Source organism: Glandiceps talaboti, chromosome 10 (genome assembly GCF_964340395.1).
Source record: "Glandiceps talaboti chromosome 10, keGlaTala1.1, whole genome shotgun sequence".
NCBI lineage: Eukaryota > Metazoa > Hemichordata > Enteropneusta > Spengelidae > Glandiceps > Glandiceps talaboti.
In genome coordinates this window covers 21425240-21449341 of record NC_135558.1, presented here as the reverse complement: position 1 = coordinate 21449341, position 24102 = coordinate 21425240, and the positions used below count along the sequence as shown (strand labels likewise).

The following is a 24102-nucleotide window of genomic DNA, read 5'->3' as shown; positions in this document are numbered from 1 at the left end:
TTTAATATAGGTGAGAGGTCAACTCAGGACAAACGTAAACGTAGCTTGGCAAATTCTCGGTGTGGCGTCTAGTCCGTAATCGTTCAAGACCAACGAACGTTTTTAGTCAGAAGGTGTGCAGATATTGTTTTCTATGGGTACATCATAATTGGGACAACATGTCTCTCAGAAAATTGGGGAAGTTGGCATCCATACGGGTAAGCTCCTGTCGTCACTTGCACTATGAGTGTAAAAGCTGGCACATCATGATTTTATGGTGTGTTCCGTACGTACACTAACAACACGAAACACTTCGAACTTCGGCTGTACTATGGCTATATAGAGGTCACTACACTGATTGGAGGGGGGGGGGGGGCTCAAATAATTAGGTTCATTTGGCTGACCAAATCAGGTAAGTCCTAATAAAAAATATGTGGTGTCGGTTATACTCAATTGTAGAATAGGCGGGGTAGGTAGATTTGTTTACCATATGTGATTTCTAGTTTGGGTAGTTAGGGAGCGATCAGTTTTTATGGCTGGGGGGGGGGGTACTCGGGTGGGTAATGAATATGTATCCAGGTGGACAAAAATGACAATTACAAACTCTACAAAAGTAGGAGTCAGAAGTCTACATTTTAGCCAGACACAGGGGACAAAAGTCTACACTTCAGGGTGAAGTTCATTGGCTGCCTGGGGGTTGGGGGAGGAGTACCTACTTCCGATAAAGATGACTGAAAACAACCCATGGAAACAACCTTGTTCAAAATATGGGGTCAAAAGTCGTATGTGTATTTAAAGAGGTGGGTCATATCTCTACATAATGCTTTAAAAATCAAGACTCAAAAGTCTACATGAGTCAAAACTGCGGAACATACATATATACCCTTTCTACGGGAGTACCCCCCCCCCCCCCATGTCACCTCAATTTGGGTCTCAATGAAGGGGTTCACCATTTTTACATAGTGAATAAAGGGAGGGGGTTCACATTATTTTCAACTAAAGAAAATCATGAGCCACACTGCTGTACTTAAGTTTCCATACATTTATTAAACAACTGTGTGCATAAAATGAACCAAAACAATGAATAGCTATTAATATACATTCAAATATAACATAACCTCTTTGTCTCTTGATACATCCCATGCATATGACATTGAGTCACAACACTGCACTATGGCCACCTTTAAACTACAGTTTTGTTAGAAATGACTTCTCTATACTAGACACCATGCCATGAGTTGCATTGTGTTATCTTGTGCATAAAACTTGCATGTGTAGCTGTACACGTAACACGTAAGAAATGAAATACTTAAATTAACATTTACTGGACATGGACTGACTCTAAAATCCGTACCTCCATTGACCTGACCATGTTGAATTGTGCATAAAATATAACTAATCTAGGGTGAGACACATTTTGAAATAATATGTGGCAAACACTGTGACTGAAAGTGCCTGGCCTAGCCTGTGTCTAGATATTGGATATTCAATGTCCATGAATGTATATACATATTCAGTCTAGTTTCCATACATTTTTGGTCATATGCGGTGCGATCATACCACATATATTTGGTGATCTGAAACCCAACTACCATACAACCTGGTTGAATTTTGTCCATGCTTGGAGCGACATTCCCCCCCTCATACATTTAGGGGTGAGATCAATAGTTCAATGTAGGATAAAAACTAAATTCTTTTAGTGTGGGGTGGAGGTGAGGGAGGAGGTCTCATCCTACATGTATCAAGAAGATTTTACTTTTATAATGAAATCTGTTTTGTACCCCAATACAAACATTTCTGACATTGAAAAAATGGAAGAATTTTAGTTATACATGTAGTAAATGCCTGGCATTAAAATACATAGTAGTGCCAATAAAAGAGCTATTTTTTCCTCACTATACATACTGGCTTTGTATTCATAGCACTACATACTACTACATACTGGCTTTGTATTCATAGCACTACATACTACTACATACTGGCTTTGTATTCATAGCACTACATAATACTACATACTGATTTGAAATTGATTGTGCTGTATGCAACAATTTTAAATGTGGACCAATTTAGTTAGAAGGGATGGGGTGAAGGGGTCTGAGGCCTAAAAGAATTTAGTTTTTTAACTATTGATCCCCTAATGTGTTGATTTATCATACATGTACAAACTACTGAACTTTACTTGGCATAGCTATAGTATGAACTTTTTAAAAAATTGTATTCCAGAGAGAAACCAGGTCTTTTTAGACTATAACAGTACAGTTTGCATAATGTGTTCATTATAGTAATTGTCTTCATGACTTCTTTTACACCTCATCAGACTCTCATGAACATATAATGACCGACGAGCTTCTTATCTTAAGGTCAAACTAATTTTTAAAAATTAAAGTAAAGTAAAATTAAAATAAAATAAAATTCTGACAGGTCTACCTACATTATTGAAGTCATGTTGTTATTGGAAACAATTTTTTAAATTTCATTTTAGCCTAATTGCCATGTTCCCATGCACAGATCTCCATGATGCTTTAGTTTAATTCAACCAAGTCTTACAGAAATGCAAGGCAGTACAAATGACGAATGTGACCATCAATTTGTTATGCTATCACTTAGAAGAACTACCAAAAGGTACCATGCTGTCTTGAAATTGAAATTGTAAAAGTTCTCTAATTAAAAGTAGAAAACTAATGTCAACTAACTTCTATATATTTTGGAAAATCAGTGTTTTCACACAGCACTGGATGTGTGTTACTTTGGAAATAATTTTTTTTCAGATTTACTTTAAACATTTTCCCTTACCAACCCCCCACCCCCATCACCCTTCCCACCACCTTCCACGGATTCTGAATATCTGGTACCACTGAGTGGTAGTTGTAAACATGCAATTGCAGTAGAGTCTTGCACAGGTGTAGTACATCAAGTTCTGTTAGTGTCTGGCATATTGATTTCACTAATTTCTCTCCCTCTCCCTTTTCCCACCCAGGGCTTTAACAGAGTAACACATGCTACAGTTGTGCATCACAAGGCTTCTGTCTCTGGCTTCAGTCAAGAACTAACACATGAGTATCAAACAGCAGGGTTGTCATTTGGTAAGACATTTCTATGTCAAGGGAGAATTATTTGCCAGATATCATTAAATTTCATTATGTCGTTTAACTCATAATTACCAGAGTTGTACATATACAAGTTCTTTATTAACGCTACATGCATATTTAACTCAAAATAGCATGCTACATCACATCTAACTTCAGTCAAACCCCTTGTCATTTGGATAAAAATATGAAAATAATATTAGCTAAACTTTCATTCATATCTATATAACAAAAGATGAGTTATTATGTATATGAATGACATCATTATACCCTTATATATCTGTATAACATGTGAGAGTTATAATGTATAAAAATATTGGACCAAATCTGTGTGTATAACACAATAATTGGAAGACACTGAACAATGTATAAAACATGTTCTAGTTAACATATAGGAAGTGATTTGTAAACAAACTTTTTGCAAATTTAGTGGGGTTTTTAGGCTTTATCTATGTTGTTTTATATCATTTTTTTCAGTAGAAAATCAAAGTTGTTTTACAAAATAAATATCACAAATAAATACCATCCCTCCTCCATAAGCCTTTAATGGTCACTTTAAACTTGATGGAGAACAAAAAGTAGTATAATTATGTCTATTGTTTTAACAGTTTTGTTTTTATTGTTGATAAAGTGACATTGAAAATGTTTGGTTGTTAAGCATGATACAATTCCATTTGAAATTATAATGTACATGTATACATTATAATTACTAGTTTGAATGACATTTACAAATTCTTCAACAGAGCAACCTTCACTAAGTATACGGGTGTGAATTTTAGCTTAAAATTAATATTTATATCAAAATTTATATGTATTACAGAACTGTCTCCAGAACTTACGCAAATTAGAGATATTGTTCATAAATTTACAAGGGAGGAAATTGTTCCAATAGCGGCAGAGTTTGACAGGACTGGAGAGGTCAGTAAAATCAGGACTGTACAATTTTTGATTTCAGTCAGTTTGTTTTCACACACATTGTTTGTGGTGATCGATGTGATGTCATATCCCTGATATTGTAAAAATGGCTTATGTTTAAAACTAATTTCTAAGTGATTACATATACTTACTGTAACAGCTGACACTGCTATATGTATAAACCATGTCTATATGAAGTCACTCACTACTATTCAGAACATATTCTACAATTGTGTTGATGTTTAGTTTGGTCAGGATTGACTGAATATTAAATCTCCTGTTTATGTTAAGTATGTACATAAATTAAGTTTGTTCACACAATATTGCTTTGTGTGCGTACAATGTGAGGACCAGATTGTGTAGATTCCTTACTACCCTTTGTAAGGAAGGTTTTGCATTAGGGGTTGAAAAGTCTGTGTCTGTGTCTGTGTCTGTGTCTGTGTCTGTGTCTGTGTGTCTTTGTCTGTGTCTGTGTCTGTGTCTGTGTCTGTGTGTGTCTGTATCACCATTTTTTAAAATATGACTGACTTAATTTAAATGAAATTTTGTAGACATGCTCCATACAGTAATGGCAAGAACTGATTAGGTTTTGGTAAACATTCCATGAATATTAATGAGCAATTTACGTAATTAAAGATTTTCGGTAATTAGGCTATATCTCAAGAGTGCAAGCTTCAAATTCAATATAATTAGGTACATACATTTACGATACCAAATTGCATCTCTCCTGAAAATATTATTGATTTAGCTTAAAGTTTTGATAATTTATTAGCATATTTCAGTAATTATAGGCGGTGGCCACACACAAAAAAGTCATTAATTCTGGTCAGGAAACATTGCCTAAAGTGGTGTGATGACGCAATTTTTTTGTTAATTGTTCATGATTAGCTCTGCAGTTGTCTTCGCTGAAGTAGCAATTAATGTAGGGAGAGGTATTTTGTGTTTTCCCTTGGATCTGCACTCTGCATTGCCATTGGCTGGACAAACACGAGAACAAAGAAGATCTTAAAATAGGTTTACAATGGACGCGGAGTTCACAAACAGGTGAAATATTTATCAGCATTTCAATTTCAATAAAACATATCATTTTCAAATTTCACACACTAATGTGCAGATGAATATAGAGAAATTGTATCTTTTTAGATTTTCGATTAGAATTAGTTTAGGAAGTATTATATTGACCTCAAAGCATCTCCTTTTTACTGTGTTCTTTTCTGATTTCTCTCGATAACAAACTTCCGCTGTTTGTTGCAAGGCTTGTAATCGTTTATCTAGTTCCGTATCTAAGGAAATAAATACACTCTGACAAATTTATCAAGTGTAATAATCTATAATTTATACCGAAATGTATGTGGTCAAAATATGGAAAATAGACCAAGCCTAGCCTACGAAGAACATTTTGCAACAATGTATCAAAAAGAATACTGGTGACATTGACCTCTATATAATTAGTGTACAGTGAGGGCACGTGACTCAACAAAATCTTGACAATTTTCCTGTAGTGATTAAAGGAGTGTGAAACATATAGGATTTTGAGCATATAGTATGTCTGTCAGTTGAAATAGGAAATTATGCATATCCCACTTTACCCTGTGACGAAGGAGGGCAACTTATAAACTGTATGACTTCACTGTATTAAAGTTGTTAAACTGTTCCGATGCTTTGTAAACTTTCTCATGCGTAATTATAGCAATCTTATGTGGGTTTGAATTTCGTTTATTATTTGCCATGGAAACGGGTGCTCATATCCCGGATATGTAGGGGATCATGAAATCCGAGTGAAGTTGAGGATGGCAAGCTTTGCTGTGCTGAGAATAGGAGGCAGGCATTTGAACAACATTTTTGATAACTAACTTTCATTGGGATTTGAAAAATCACAGATATAGAGCTAAATTTCTTGCATAAATCATGAAATTGCAAGACTATACCCTTAAGGAAGGCATTCAGTTTAAATCTAGTTTACTGTATGTATATTTTAAAAATTACAAACAGTCTCAGTCAATATTTTTGACTAAACACTTCTGTTAATGTGTATAGCTTTACTTAAAATGTAACATTATATTCACTGTAGTATCCATGGGTCGTTCTAAAGAAACTATGGGAATTGGGACTTTTGAATCCAGACATTCCTGCAAAGTATGGTGAGTTTGTTTGACCCTGTTACCTGAAGTATGGTGAGTTTGTTTGACCCTTGACCTGAAAAGTATTGTGAGTTTGTTTGACCCTTGACCTGAAAAGTATGGTGAGTTTGTTTGACCCTTGACCTGAAAAGTATGGTGAGTTTGTTTGACCCTTGACCTGAAAAGTATGGTGAGTTTGTTTGACCCTTGACCTGAAATGGTGAGCTTGTTTGACCCTTGACCTGAAAAATATGGTGAGTGTGTTTCACCCATGACATTGTAAGTATAGCCAAATAACTAAGCTACAATTTTCCCATAGCTTTCATTGATCTTTTCCAGTTTAAAGAATGTATGAAACCTTTACCTACAATGGTTTTCATACCTAATTATATGTTATTGATGGTACTCTATACTAAGTGAGTATAATTCCCCATGTTATGTCTTTACAAATAAATGTAGTACAAGTTGATGCTCTTTAAGAATCTAACATGCTTTTTAAAGGAAATAAAGGTATTTTCATAAACTCTGGATTCTGGAATAATTTCATATTTCACATGATAATTGTCGCTTGTTTGCCAAGAACCACCAAAATTGAAACTCTGTTTCTGTGCTATTGCTCTTTCAGCAGATTAACACACTTGGATGATGGTACAGACATGATTATTCTTTAAATGCTTGTATACCAAATATTCATGACTATTTATCTGAGGAAATAAGCTCTTTGGAGTCATGAATATTGAGTGTACATCTCATAAACATTCATGTCTGCTAAAAACCATGAAGGTTCCACTGAATGAACAGTACATATGTAGAGGTGAAAAAGAGATTGTAAGTTTTTGAGATGTTACTTGGCAACTAAGTGAAAATAGGTTGTCAGATGTCAAACGGTTAGCTTGTATGCCTTTTACTACTGCAGTCTCAGTTCAAAACCTATATATCCAGTGCTGGCTAGGTTTGATTAAAATTTAACCAAGTCTGTGTGTAAGAAGGGTGATGCTCAGATTGACTGATTGCCAAACAATACAGGTTTTCTCCTGGCACACTGGTTTCCTCCTTTTTCAATACTGGTGCACTGAGGGCACTGCTCAGTGGCAACCACTCACCAAATAATTGAATTTATTGGAAGACTAAATATTACAAGTCAAGGGATTGAAGATAATATAGTATACAAAATATTATTAGGACTTTAGAGGAATGTCACTTTTGGTTGTTGGGTAGGATCTGTAAAGGTTGAAGTTTTACACACACACACACAGACACACACACACAGACACACACACACACAGACAGACACGCACAAGCACACACACACACACACACACACACACACACACACACACACACACACACACACACACACACACACACACACACACACACACAATTAATTGTGGGTTGATGCTGCAGATGGAATTCAGGCCCTACTGACATGATGCCATTTTCAAAAGAAAACAAAACTACATTGAATTTCATTATCTATAGCTTCTTTAAAAAACTAAAGTTGTATTCAAAGATAGTATTACAAAAAAGTCAGGACAACCATCACTGTCGACAAAGTCTAATATTTGCCCACTAGTAAAAGTTTGTGCACAAAACATAGATCAGTGTGACATCACCTCAGAAATCCACAAGAGTCTGTCCAAAATATGTGAATTATTTAATACTGTATGCCAATGTAAGTGACTGTGATCGCTTCACATATTTTGGACTATATTACTGTATGCCAATGTAACTGACTGTGATCACTTCACATATTTTGGACTATATTACTGTATGTCAGTGTAACTAACTGTGATCACTTCACATATTTTGGACTAGTTTTAAGTTTTGCTATGGGTTATATTTGTCTGAATAACTTGTATCATGATTGAGCAAGATGGGCAAAAATTAATTTCTGTAATGATTAATAAAAAAATATTAGAACCCAAAGTTGATGAAAATACCTTTATGTCCTATTTCCTAAAGTGTGTGCTAGTCATTAAGTATAACACTAATTGTTTTTTATGATTTATGTGTGACTATTGAATACAGACTTAAAACAAGGACATATTTCCATGTAAATAATTTTGTGAACAAATATTGCAAATTTATTCTTTTTTCAATATTCAATCTCCAGGTGGGCCAGGTTTAGGTATACTGGATGCATGCGTTATTGGGGAAGAAATTGCATATGGATGTGCAGGGATGTGTCTGCCACTACTTGGTAGTTTACATGGCGTATGTCATTTATCATTAGTTTACATGGCGTATGTTTTAGCATTAGTTTACATAACGTATGTTATTTAGCATTAGTTTACATGACGTATGTTTTAGCATTAGTGTACATGACGTATGTTATTTAACATTAGTTTACATGGCAGGGGTGAGCAAATCATTTTGTAAACTGGTGGTCCCCAGACCAGTGCCTTAAAAACCCAGTGGTCCTGCTGAAAGAATTAGTGGTCCCAGGTCCCGCTAATGTGAAATATTAAATCTTGCCTATGAATCTTTATTTTCAGAATTAAGACTTTTTAACATAGTTATTAACAGTAAGGTACTCGGGTCTGACGGACCAGTGGATTTAATTTGTTCACCCCGGCATGGCGTATGTTATTTAGTGATAGTTTACATGGCGGATATTATTTAGCATTTTCAGAAATTTAGAGATTGTGAAAGTATTGGTTTTTAGGCTTTCACAGCAGTTTTATTTTAAATGTTTAATTAAATGGCTTAGTAATTTCTCTACTAAGAATGATTGGTTATATCATTTTTGACTGAATTTAGATTAGGCCAAATAAAAAAATTGTTCGGGTTCAAAATAAAGATTGGTGGGTAGGTAGGATTTTTAGCATAACTGAACTGATAAGATTCAGTAGTGCAATAGGCATGGCAAAGTGTCTGTCTGTCTGTCTGTCTGTGTGGATGTGTGTGTGTGTGTGTGTGTGTGTGTGTAAACAACTTAAAGTCAAAAACTGCTGGACCGAGTGCTTTGATATTTGGTGGTCATGCTACTTCTAGAGTCTAGTTGGGAAATTGTTCAAATGAAAATGATTGCATCAGAGATGTGGGTTTTGGGTCAAAAAATGTGAATTTTGGTCAAAAAAATTAAACTCCAAAACTACTGGGCAGATTGGCATGAAATTTGGTGGGATCATTTTTAGGGTTGAGTAAATTAAGATTTGTTCATGACATGATGATTCCCTTGGTAATATGCAAATTAGGGATAAAATGTGTCTTTTTGGTCAAAAACATATAATTCCAAAAGTACTCAGCAGATTGGATTGAAATTTAACAGGGATGTATATCTATGGGTGTATAGATGAAGAAATATTAAGCATATAATGATCTTATCAGTAATATGCAAATTAGGTGTACAAATGTGAGTTTTGGTCAAAAATTTATATCTCAAAAAGTACTCGGTAAATGAGACTGAAACTTGGTGAGATGTTTCTAGAAGTGTTATTCTGAAGATTTTCTTCAAATTACTTTGACACAATTGGCCCTAGCAACCATGACCACGCCCATAGCAACAGCCAAATAGTCGTGTATTTCACAAAGATAACAACAGGGAGTAATAGACAATTGAATAAACATTCAAAAAATGTATGTAAATTTGCCTAGCAACAAGACCACGCCCATAGCAACAGCTAAATAATCTCGTATATTGCAAAGAAAATAACAAGAATTGAATGACAAATGAATAAACATTCAAAAAATTTGATATAGACCTAATTTGATATAGACATAATAAATTAAGCCATACCCATAGTTTTTGATGGTGTAAGATTAAGTCTCCCATGGTGATTACAGACTTCATCAAGAACCACAGTAATACATGACATAATTACTCATGGTAAAATTTATGTTTTTACTATTCACAGCAAATGCCAGTCATTATGGCAGGTAGTTATGAACAAAAGAAAAAATATTTGGGTCGATTGGTGGAAGAACCCTTGGTTGCGGTAAGTATCACGTATGGAATACAAATTCATTACCAGTATCACTGCATCTCTAGGAAAACCAGATAGAGTTACAGTATAAAAACAATTCATAAACAATTTAAACAAAATATATTTTCAGTCGTTCTGTGCGACAGAGCCGGGGGCTGGTTCGGATGTTGCTGGAATTCAACTCAGAGCAGAAAGAAAGGGAGATTTGTATGTGTTAAACGGACAGAAAATGTGGATTACAAATGGTGGTGTGGCTAATTGGTATTTTGTGTTGGCCAGAACTCATCCAGATCCCAAAGCTAAGGCCAGTGAAGCATTTACAGGATTTATTGTTGAGAGAGATACTCCAGGACTTCAGCCGGGTAAGCAGGTAAGACACATATGTTTAAATACATTAATGACGACATTTTGTATCCCAATGCTCGAGAACAACAGATCATTTTGGTGCAACAAAAGACTTTGTTCATCGATCAATAGCTTAATATGAGATTTAGTTATATAGGAGAAACAGTGAATATAGCGTGATATAAAAGTATTGTCCTATACTGTGTGTTTTATTTTATTTTCCAGTAGGAAGGACTGTGTTTCTACTTCCATGCATACACATAGATCCCACATCACTGCGTACACAGTGAACATACCGCATACACATAGATCCCACATCACTGCGTACACAGTGAACATACCGCATACACATAGATCCCACATCACTGCGTACACAGTGAACATACCGCATACACATAGATCCCACATCACTGCGTACACAGTGAACATACCGCATACACATAGATCCCACATCACTGCGTACACAGTGAACATACCGCATACACATAGATCCCACATCACTGCGTACACAGTGAACATACCGCATACACATAGATCCCACATCACTGCGTACACAGTGAACATACCGCATACACATAGATCCCACATAACTGCGTACACAGTGAACATACCGCATACACATAGATCCCACATAACTGCGTACACAGTGAACATACCGCATACACATAGATCCCACATCACTGCGTACACAGTGAACATTTACCGCATACACATAGATCCCACATCACTGCGTACACAGTGAACATACCGCATACACATAGATCCCACATCACTGCGTACACAGTGAACATACTGCATACACACACCTACTTACATTCAAATTGGTACATAAGTTAAAACTTTACACACTTTGAAAAACAAGTAAAAAAAAAATGTTTGGTTCCAGTTACCCGAACTCACCTAGTTTTTTCACGCTGACTCTGAACTTTTCTTTATGTATTCGAGAAAAGATAAAGTCATGAAAATTGTGAAGTGTTGTTACAAATATATAGGTGAAGTGGAAACTGACATCAATTTGAAAAGACAATATAAAACTGTTAACTTAATTGTAACCACACGATTTTTGCCTTAAACAAAATTTAATAAAATGTTTGTTTCTGATAACATGTGACTTCAGAAAATAGGGTAGGTAGGTCAGAATAAAATTTTATTTTACTTTAAAGAGTGAAGTAGTCTAGTACCTATACAGTGTCGTTACAATTTATACCTTCACTCACAGTATAGTCAAAGTCGTTACTCTAAATGTCCTGAGATGCATGACATGTAATTTAAAATTCATCCTCAGCCACCCACACAGTTATTAACATCACGTCCTTGTTTATCAGTCACAAAATTCTAACCAATAACACAGTCCCCCATAAAGTTAGTGTTTATTGGGGCAGTTATGTAATGTCTAAATATGGTGTATGTATTTGTCAGCCCAGGATGCACTGTTACGACACTATAGCAGCTGGGGTTCACTGATTGGATAAACAACTTTCTGTGCTGATTGAGGGACTTTGACCAGACTGTGGTTAGAAGAAACCATAGTTGGCATCCAGACTAAAGAGTGAAGGTGTTTGTTGACTGCATTATTTAACAAAATAAATTTCCAGTCACTTGCCGATGAGAAATAAATTTTAGGAATAAACTAAGTCATATAGTTCTGACCTGTTGATATTTAGGGCACACTAGTACAAAATGGTACTTATCCTCTACATATTTGCACCAAATGGACAAATTCTTTGCTCAGGTGGTATATCGAGTTTGTTACCCTTTTCAATAGCTAGGTCATACGTTGACATTGTCAGGTGGTATACCAAATTCTCTAATCCTTTTCAACTACATGTAGGTCATGTGTTGACAGTCTCAGGTGGTATACCAATTTCTCTAGTACCCTTTGGAATAGCTAGGTCATGTGTTGACATTCTCAGGTGGTATACCGAGTTCTCTTTGACTACCTTTTTCAATAACTAGGTCATGTGTTGGCATTCTCAAGTGAGTTAATTTAAAAACATTTCTCAAATAAGTCGACGATATGCATTCGATGTATTTTTCACACATTTAAATTTGTTTAAAATTGACAATATATACATAATTTAGGTGATTCAGAAATGTTTACATTATAATGGCAATCCAACATATGGATATCATAACATCTTTACTTCAATATCTATAGAAAATATTCATCATTTTTCTGTATTTAGTTAATGATATGTAACAGCATGCACACTACTACACAAGGTATAATCCGTTGGAGTTCAAATAAAATCCATGGTCATGTTTGTATCATTAACTAAATAAAGAGCCCACACTGTGTAAGTGATGTTTGTGTGTTATATTTATGGTGTCTATCTCAACATGAAACCTTGTGATCAGGCTCACTGATCTTGATAGTTCATGTAATAGCTTTGACTTGGTCTAGGGAAATTGGACTGTATTTTTGAATGTTTATATATGGTCAGATGGGGATATCACCGGGAGTTTTCCCAGGACAGCAGAATTTGAAGCATTGCTAACTCACACCTAACAGCCCCTGACTTTGAAGTACATAAATCAGGCTGATTTAAACATGATGTTAAGTTACAGTATAACTATTGTGCGGGTTGCGGGCCACTGCAGGTTGCTGCGGGCCATTGCGGGTTGTTGTGAGCTACTGCGGGTTGCTGCGGGCTACACGTACTGCGGGTTGTTGCGGGCTACTGCGGGTTGCTTTGTGCGGGTTGTTGGCGGCTGCGGGCCACTGAAGGTCTGAGTTTGTGCGGGCTGCTGTAGACCTGTACCTATTGTTGCTATAATTTTTCCATTTAACAAATTTTAAAACCCAGAAACATGTTTGCTGGCCACTGGTGGGGGTGGGGGTGGGGTGGGGGGTTATAGTGAGGATGATAACCATAGTATAGACTGATGTGTAATTCATACAGATTAATTACTACATATATATGTATACTGGGGGGGGGGGGGGGTTATAGTGAGAATGATAACCATAGTATATAGACTGATGTGTTCATACAGATTAATTACTACATATATATGTATACTGGGGGGGGGGGGGGGTTATAGTGAGAATGATAACCATAGTATATAGACTGATGTGTTCATACAGATTAATTACTACATATATATGTATACAGGGGGGGGGGGTTATAGTGAGGATGATAATCATAGTATTGATTGTGTTCATACAGAATATTTACTTGTATATAACATTGTATATGACATATGTATGGGGGGGGGGGGGTATGTTTTTAAGTCTGACATTACATTTTCAAATCTCCACCATTGTGATGGGACAATTTAGTTCTGGTCCTGTATGTTTAATTCATCAACATATCCCTGGACTGAAGAGAAGAACTCTCTCATGACATCATCATGTAGTGATTTCAGAATGTATGCATTTTAAGAAATTTTTATATTTTAGTGATTTTACCCATGAAAAGACCAAATTACCTTTTTAACCCGTTGATTCTCATCATTCAACTGTGCAGTGACATATTGTCTGTATGCAGTGAAATTGTCTGTATGCAGTGAAACTGTCTGTATGCAGTAAAATTGTGTGTATGCAGTAAAATTGTGTGTATGCAGTGAAATTGTCTGTATGCAGTGTGTGTAGGGTGTGATGTTAGATGTCATCACCATAAAAAATGACAGTGACATTCCCAGATAGGCAAGGTTACATTGCCACTGTTACTGACAACTTTCAAGATGAATCACCTCCCAATTACATCATCTTCTGTTCAAACAGGAATGGAACATGGGCCTGCGTTGCAGTGACAACCGTGGTATAATATTTGAAGATGTGGTTGTTCCTAAAGAGAATGTACTGATTGGTGAAGGAGCTGGATTTAAAATGGTTATGGGTGCTTTTGATAAAACAAGACCAACAGTAAGTTTGTTTATTGTATACCAATTAAGATAATATTACATATGGTACAATACATATGGAATGTTATCAAACTAATTAAAAGTGTCACAAAGACATGACATTTTGAAAACTGTCTGTTCAAATCAACATGATTGGTATACATGACATAATGTTCTTTATGTTTGGAACAATATGCCAAGATAATAAATTGAAAAACTTTCTTAAAACAAGATGATAGTTGACTACATCAGTGATAATAACACAATGATATACTGTCAAATAGCTTTCACTTTACAGCTCAATGACTTTTTCATTCAAATTATATTCAGTCAGATGTGTAACAAATTTCCCCATTTTGTTTTGTATTTAATTTGTTCTGTTGCTATTTGTCAGTATAGCTTATTTTATGACTATGAGTTCAAGAAATATTTATCAACTCAAAACAATATTACATTTCTTCATGGTACTGATAAAGTTTAGCTTGTTAGAATCTAGATTTGAGGTGACTATTATGTAACTTTCTGCTGAATCTATCAGACCTTGTTAGCGTAACTTCATTTGGTCAGGGTGGACTGATATTGGTCTTGTCGGCATAATGAGGTTATGTCATTTGGTCAGGGTGGACTGATATTGTATATACTGTGCTGTAATGTGCTGTGTTTTTGCGGTGGTATGCTATGTTGTGTTGTGCTCCGTTGTGCTGTATTGTACTGTACTGTACTGTGCTGTTTTGTATTGTACTGTATTGTACTGGTACAAAATGCAGATCAGGTCAGGTACAGGTCAGGTCAGGTCAGGTATTGACAGAATGTTATTCTTGGATTCACATTTGGATCCAAAGATGTGAATCTGTCATTATGTTTGTTGTAGATTTTCTATTAGTTGCCATCAGGATATTTTTCTCAGCAATTCGCCATCTGGTATTGATTGTTTTTTTTTCTAAATTGCCATACAATTATAAACATTGTCTCTTGTTCCAGGAATGTCATTTTTCACATTGATTTCATATTCGTACTTCAACCCTTTCACCACAGATTCCTGCTGTTGCGGGAACACTCTATGGTGCCCATCGATTCCTGCTATAGCGGGAACGTCAAAGTTCATTCACCTCCTCTGCTGTAATACCATTCAGTGCCAGATATTGCTGCGAAACTTGCTGCCATAACTAGTTCCACACATGCACATTAGTCTTGTTTAGCTAGCCTGCCATTTTGAACACAAGGAAGTGAATGGTTTTCAAGTATGATCCAAATGACGAGTGATCATAATTTTTGTGTGCGTTTTTCGCCAGCAAAATCGAATTTCAACATGACGTAAGTTATTATTAGCTCTCATAACATCTCCTCCGATGTAAATTTGTCAACTGTCCAAAGAAATTTCCACAGAATTTCACCTGAAATACATCATTGAATACATGTAGTTGGTCGTGGGAACTGTTTAAGCATCAGAAGTACTGCTAAGTTCGTGTGATCTCCCAACGGGGAATTTACGGGTGTCGCAGTGAAAGTCAGCAAAATATGTATCTTTTTGACTTGTAACCTACTCCCATACTATCGCCATGGGGCCAATTTTTACCAATATAAAGAATTATTTTGGTCATATTTCTTTGTGGCAACGTTCAATAATTAATACTCATACAAGTTCAATTTATACTGGTCAGTGGTGGGTAGATTACGCACATTCTGAGGATTTTCCGATCAGATTTTTAGCTTGTGTTTATCTAAAATTCAAATGTCAAAATGGCCGCAGTCAAAACTGTCTCCCCTAACATCATTTATGATGTAAATAATGGCTCTGTTCATGAAACATCTGTTTAATTTCAACTTGGATGGTATTATTGACTACAAGTAGGTGGCTGTGTGAACTCGGTGTACTCTATGAAATGATCACATTACCGTGGCATATATACGTTCAAATGGCTAGCTGCATATTTCTTTTGATCGGTATGCATGTCGGCCAGTAGGGCCACTTTGCCCATCCATTTTTGGTGCCGATACTACCAATTTATGGGCATTTTCTACTGATTTATAGAATAAATTTTGAGATAATTTTTTGCTGTCCTGTCAAATATTGTAATGTAGTTACAGAAGGTCTTGAGGCAACGAATTCAGATATTTTAGTACATTTCCACTGCTGGTGGGGACCTACTGTAGCATCATAAAAGGATTAGTGGGCCGTTAATTATTTTCATTCAAATTTAATACGACTGAAAATGACATTTTCTGCCAAATTTTCACCAATGCTATTGGCTTGCAATGAATATTAACTTCAACATGATTCTCAAGCCAACGTCATGTACATGATGTATCTAGATGTATTGTAGATATATCCTGAATGTATCAAAAACGTACCAAAATAAGAACATGTGCCAGAGATTGAGATGTTAGTATTGTCATCATGGCATACCAAGATGAGTTTGCATCATTCCTGGATTTAAGGTGTAGTACCGGTATATGTATAAAAAAAAATGTTAATATTTGACAAGAGAGTGTAATATCGCAATGGAAACTGAACAAAGAAAGAAAGTATTACTAAGATTTTTATGAATAAAAACTGATGATGGATCGTTGGATCCGAATGTGAATCCAAAAATAACACTCGGTCGATACCTGACCTGACCTGTACCTGGCCTGCATTTTGTACTGACCAATTGTCAGTACTGGACTGGACTGGACTGGACTGGACTGTCCTGTCCTTTAAATTTACTGTACTCTACTGTACTCTATTGTACTGAACTGCAATGTATTGTACTGTTACTGTACTGTATACATACTGTACTCTACTCTTATTGTACTATAGTATACAGTGCTATATATCTTGTTGTAACTTGTAGTACTTTATTGAACTATACTGGACTGTACTGTACACCAGTCTTGGGTTTGTGATAAAATGATTACCCAGCTTTTATAGGATGAATGTTTATAAACCTTCTCTGTTTCCAATTTTGAGTTGTCTATTACAGGCTGGCGATGTCTAGAGATAGCCTCAGGAATATTTTTTCCTTTCTCTCTCTCATTCTGAGCTACAAAGTATCTCAATATGTTCATCACCATATAATCAATTATAATCCACAGACATCAGCAGGGGCTGTAGGTCTAGCACAACGAGCCCTCAATGAAGCTACAGAGTACGCTATACAAAGAAAGACGATGGGAAAAGTCATTGCCCAGGTAAACTTTGGATACTTTTAGTTAAGTAGTGCTATAGGCATGGATTTGTCCATCTGTCTGTATGTCTGTCTGTCTATCTATCTATCTATCTGTCTCTCTGTATAAAGTCAAAACTGTTAGACTGATTGCCTTTAAGTTTGTGTTTGGGACATTACTTTTCATTACAGAATCAAGCCATTAGCTAAGGAAGTGGGGTTTCTTATCTTTCTTATCACTGATGTTTGATGGCAATATTTACAAATGTGATAAAGCACTATTACATAACACATCAGGCAAAGCTAAGCTCAATATCTAAGTGTGAAGCCCCTTATGCCAGTGACATTGCAAATAGCTTTAGAGATGCAAACAGTTTTTATGACACCCGACTTGCTGGCTCACCAAGTCGGAAAAGTTGCACTTGAACTGCTAATGCAAAGAATCCGTTATGTAATCTTTAGTTGAGCCATTTTTGGGTCAAAAAACATTATTTTTGGTCAAAAAAGTTAAACTCCAAAACTACTGGGCAGATTGGTCTGAAATTTGGTGGGAATGTTTTTAGAAGTGTTATTCTGCAGATTTTCTTTAAAACATTTTGGTCGTAGCAACAATGACCATGCCCATAGCAACCAAATTTTGGTCAAAAAAGTAAAACTCCAAAACTAATGGGCAGATTGGCCTGAAATTTGGTGGGAATGTTCTAGAAGTGTTATTCTACAGATTTTCTTGTAAAATGTTTTGGCCCTAGCAACGATGACCACTCTCCTGGCAACAACCAAATGGCCGTATGTTTTGGTCAAATAACAACATCATCTGGTAGGCAAGTGTGTAAACATTCAAAAAATGTATGCAAATCTCCTTAGCAACCATGACCACATCCATAGCAACAGCCAAATGGTGATGTTTTTCACAAAGATAACAACTGTCAGCAATTTTTAGACAAGTGAACAAACATTTTTTTGAATGTATGCAAATGAACCTAGCAACAAGACCACGCCCAACAGGCAAATGATCATGCATATCGCAAAGATAAAAGTGATTAATAGGCAATTGAATAAACATTCAAGAAATGTAAGTAAATGTGCCTAGCAACAGGACCACATCCATAGCAACAACCAAACAATCTGGGATATAGCAAAGATAACAACAGTGATTAATTGGCAATTGAATAAACATTCAAGCTATGTATGTAAATGTGCCTAGCAACAGGACCACACCCATAGCAACAACCAAACAAGCCAGTATATTGCAAAAATAAAGATATGTATTAATAGACAATTGAATAACATTCAAAAAATGTATGTAAATGTGCTAGTAACTAGACCACACCCATAACAACAGCCAAATGATCACTTATATTGAAAAGATAACAACAGGGATTAATAGACAAATAAATAAACATTCAAAAAATGTATGTGAGTATCAAATCAATTATACAGTTGTCTTACAATCTAATACAACACACTAACAATGACTTGTGGCAATTCTCTGAAAACATCCATTGCAGGGGATGAATCATCTCTGATGACTGCTTGTATTCAGTAATTTGCATAGTTACTGATTTTTTTGGTAATTAAGCCATATCTTAAAAATGCAAGCTTTAAATTTCATATACTTTGTTCCATTTATCAACCATGTGTCCTATCAATTATGTCCACGTGGCTTTCTTTTTTAAGGGGTATATTCCCCTTATGGGAGGTAAAATTATGAATGATTGTGCATTCAACCAAATGAAAATATAAACAGAATACTATAATTATAATTTCAGCATCAGGCAATTGCCTTCATGTTAGCTGAAATGGCAATGGGTATCGAAGCCTCTCGACTCCTGGTGTACAGATCAGCAGACCAAACAGATAAAGGTGAACGTAGCACTTACTTCTCTTCCATTGCTAAAGCATTTGCTGCAGATGTAGCAAATAAAGCTGCTGCTGATGCTGTCCAGATTTTTGGTGGAAATGGTTTTAACAGTGAATATCCAGTAGAGAAACTGATGAGAGATGCCAAGATATTCCAGGTATTGTGATTTCCTTGGTAGGGAATGAGTAGAATTTATTGACTGGGCTGAGGACAAAATGGGGGGGGGGGGGACACGTAGTAGAGAAACTGAGGAGAGATGCCAAGATATTCCAGGTATAATGACTAACTTTACTATTGAATTACATGTTATTCCATTTAGCATTCATGTCATTCCCACAAAGCATACATGTTATTTCACATAGCATTCATGTCATTCCATGGAGCATACATGTCGTCATTCCACAAAACATACACGTTATTCCACATAGCATACACGTTATTCCACATAGCATACACGTTATTCCACGTAGCATATTTGTCATTCCACGTAGCATACATGTTAGTCCACACAGCATACATGTTATTCCACATAGCATTCATGTCAATCCCACATAGCATTCATGTTATTCCATGTAGCATACATGTTATTACTTGTAGCATACATAACATTCCACGTAGCATACATGTCATTCCACATAGCATACATGTTATTACACGTAGCATACATAACATTCCATGTAGCATACATGTCATTCCACATAGCATACATGTTATTACATGTAGCATACATGTTATTCCATGTAGCATTCATGTCATTCCATGTAGCATACATGTTATTCCACCTAGCATACATGTTATTCCACATAGCATACATGTTTTTTTAGCACAACTGAACTGAGGTTCACTAGTGTTAATGGGATCGCCCGGCATCTGTCTGTCTGTCTGTCTGTCTGTCTGTTCAGATATGTGTGTGTGATGTGTGTAAACAACTTAAAGTCAAAAACCGCTGAACAGATTGCCATGATATTTGGTGGGTCCTTTACCTTGGGTGTCGTGTCTAGTTGGGAAATTGTTCAAATCAAAATGATCTTACCTTGGGTTTGTGATTTGGGTCAAAAAATTAGATTTTTGGTCAAAACACTTAAACTCAAAAACTTATACTGGGCAGATTGGGCGGAAATTTGGGTGAAACATTCTTCAGGGTGTTTTTACTAAGAATTGTTCATGATATGATGGTTCCATCAGTGATATGCAAATTAGGGCTAAACATGTGTCTTTTTAGTCAAAAATCTATAATTCCAAAATCACTGAGCAGATTGGGCTGAAATTCAGTGGGAATGCATCTAGGGATGTATGGACGAAGACATATTAAGCATATAATGATTCCATGAGTGATATGCAAATTAGGTGTAAAAATGTTTTGGTCAAAAACTTATATCTCAAGAAGTACTTGGTCAATGTCTTGGGATGAACAGATATAAGTTTATTCAAGACAAGTTGGTTTGGTTGTTGTTATGCAAATTAGGTCTAAAAGTAGAATTTTGGGTAAAAATGCTTCAAAAATCTACAAACCTACTGGGCTAATTGAGTTGAAATTTGTTGTGTAGATGTTGTGGGATGAGCAGATATAAATCTATTCTTGACAAGTTGATTGGGTTATTAATATGCAAATTATAGATAAAAATATAGTAAAATAGTTACTATAATATGAAAGTACAATATTTTACCAACTTTCTGTGTGAAATGTATTTTATAGTGAGTCATCATATGAAACCACTAACCACTTTATTACATTGCTAAAACGTAACTGCATAGTGGAAGAGCTGAACAACAGAAACACTTCTACATGGTACAAAAAAAAACAAAAAAAACAAACAGTGGAGCTATTCCGACCGATAGTTCGCTTGTATCACTACTACCTCTCCTACCTGAAAGCCAATGAAAACACACTGTTTTATCATCACCCCTTGGCTTGAATGTGTATGCTCATTTTGGATGTTAATTTTTAACTTGGAAAAGAGACAAGACAAAGTTAAACAGATTCTCTGGATGTTTGGTGCAATAAAAAAACTTTCTTAAGTCTTTAGATTGGAAAAATGTACAAAAAAGCTGACAAAATACAGAACACAAGAATAAAAGACACCATGGGCAGTAGAAATTACACAGGGTCAGCCACTGGGCAGATTTGTGGTTTTCATTACCACAACTGAACTGTGGTTCAGTAGTGCTATAGGGATCGCCTGGCGTCTCTGTGTGTCTGTGTGTGTGCGTGTGTGTGTGTGTGTGTGTGTGCGTGTGTGTGTGTGTGTGTGTGTGTGTGTAAACAACTTAAAGTCAAAAACCGCTGAACTGATTGCCATGATATTTGGTGGGTCCATTACCTTGGGTGTCTAGTTGTGAAATTGTTCAAATCAAAATGATCGCATCACAGGTGTGTGATTTGGGTCAAAAAATGTGATTTTTGGTCAAAATATTTAAACTCAGAAACTACTGGGCATATTGGTGTGAAATTTGGTGGGAACATTCTTAAGGGGTTGCAAAGTAAGATTTGTTCATGACATGATAATTCCATCAGTGATATGCAAATTAGGGCTAAAAATGTGTTTTTTTGGTTAAAAATCTATAATTCCAAAACGACTGAGCAGATTGGGCTGAAATTTAATGGGAATGTATCTAGGGATGTATGGACAAAGAAATATTAAGTATACAATGATTCCATGACTGATATGCAAATTAGGTGTAAAAATGTTCATTTTTGGTCAAAAACTTATATCTCAAAAAGTACTTGGTGACCGAGTCTGAAACTTGGTGAGATGTTTCTAAAAGTGCTACTCTGCAGATTTTCTTCAAAACATTTTGACAAAATTGGTCCTAGTAACCATGACCACGCCCTTAGCAACAACCAAAAGGCAGTATATTTTGGTCAAATAACAACATCATCTGGTAGGCAAATGAATAAACATTCAAAAAATGTATGCAAATACCCTAGCAACCATAACTACGCCCATAGCAACAGCCAAACGGTCGTGTATTTCACAAAGATAGTAACAGGGATTAATAGACAAATGAATAAACATTCAAAAAATGTATGTAAATTTGCCTAGTAACAAGACCACACCCATAGCAACAGCCAAATAATCACGTATATTGCAAAGATAACAGGAATAGAAAGACAAATGAATAAACATTAAAAAAATGTATGCAAATGTGCCTAGCAACAAGACCATGCCCATAGCAACAGGCAAGTGATCACATATATTGCAAAGATAACAACGGGGATTAATAGACAATTGAATAATAATTCGAAAAATGTATGTCAATATGCCTAGCAACAAGACCACGCCCATAGCAACAGCCAAATGATCACGTATATTGCAAAGATAATATCAGGAATTCATACACAAGTGAACAAAAACATACAAAAATGTATGCAAATATATCTAACAACATGACCACACCTATAGCAACAGCCAAATGATAGCATATATCGGAAAGATAGCAACATGGTTGGATAGGCAACTGGATAGTCATTCAACAAATGAACACTTATTGTTAGCATGGACTACCATATGGATAAACATTTTTAAAAACTGTACAGTTGTGCTACAGCGCCATTGGCGGTATTTTTTAAATTTGTTGTTTCAAGCCAAAATGATGTTTTGAATAGAATTGCACCTCCCGAATATTGTTGGGAGGGTATTTAGCTAGTATGTGCCCTCCCCCACTGCACTCCTTCCCTCCCTCCCTCCCTCCCTCCCTCCCATGGTTTTCAACTTGCCCACTGCCCACCAAATATTGTGAATGATATAATATAATATGACATGACAGAATAGAATAGAATAGAAGAGAATAATAACAGCACTCCCTACCCCTTCCCCACAATTCCATGTTTTCCTCTCCCTTTATCAAAACCAGGACTTCCCCACCACATTTCATATGTGTTTGCTCCCCTCCCACTACCACTGATAAATTACGAACAGCTTTATTGACTGTACCTGTCTTACAACAACATTATAGTTTTGAAGTAGAATAAATCAACACAAATGTGTGTGTCAAGAGTCATGGAGTAGTACAACAGTGTTTATATATAATATATCATTAGTACATCAGCTCTTATTTCTTTTATCTGTCTCATTTTTGTTTAGATCCTTGAGGGTACCTCTCAGATACAGAGAATTGTCATAGCCAGAGAATGGATCAACAAAATGAAGTCTGGTGGAAACTAGGACATTTTTATAACTTTGTTTACTAGTATTTCTTTACTCATGAATCATAATTCATACTGACATTTAATGTAGATACACATGATAATTAACAGCTATATATCTGAAAAGAGGCGATCTTGAGTATTATTGGTGAGGAAGGCATTGGATTGTCATCACTGTGTCATATTGTTACTGTACTTAAATGTGTTGAAAAATGTGGTCATATGTGTATTTTATGGCATACTCCCTTTGAGCCTTGATCTTTCCTGATTAACTGTATGGTGTATAAATCTGTTGAAGTTGGTAAATTATACACTAATATGTTAGGACTCAATGTCATCTTAAGTACTCGGGGTTTGGAAGGTTTGAGTAAAAGTCAATTTCAATATTATATGATTGTAAACTTTATATACAATGTACAAGTATCTGACTCAAGTATTTCATGAAACCTTGGTGAGATAAAATATCTTCAGTTTATAGAAGAGCTGATGATTCTGTATTGACATTATGGGTTTCATTTATGCCATGTGTTCTCACTCTTTCAAAGTTATGTTGGATATATATTAAGTAATGCTTTGACTTTGTCATGATCTGAATTGTCCAAGGATAAGCATAGATAATAAGACAATTTATATACAATTAATAAGTTTACAGGATAGCATACCGCATATATCAGTAATATTCACTGCAGGTTAGATATTCACATAGCTACTATGTTCTGAGTTTTATTTGT

At 35.7% G+C, this 24102-nt stretch overlaps 1 protein-coding gene across 2 annotated transcripts; it reads left to right on the top strand.

Moving 5' to 3' along the window:
* The first annotated feature begins 22 nt into the window (after positions 1-22).
* Positions 23-24102, top strand: LOC144440806 (medium-chain specific acyl-CoA dehydrogenase, mitochondrial-like). Of its 2 annotated transcripts, XM_078130198.1 has the most exons (11): positions 23-197; positions 2957-3062; positions 3886-3983; positions 6052-6121; positions 8217-8317; positions 9961-10041; positions 10160-10399; positions 14099-14239; positions 17293-17388; positions 19133-19381; positions 23310-24102. In XM_078130198.1, the coding sequence occupies exons 1-11, from the start codon at positions 159-161 to the stop codon at positions 23388-23390; spliced, it is 1302 nt and encodes a 433-aa protein (XP_077986324.1). In that variant the 5' UTR covers positions 23-158; the 3' UTR covers positions 23391-24102. The 2 variants fall into 2 exon arrangements, with proteins under 2 accessions (XP_077986324.1, XP_077986325.1); XM_078130199.1 differs by lacking the exon at positions 3886-3983.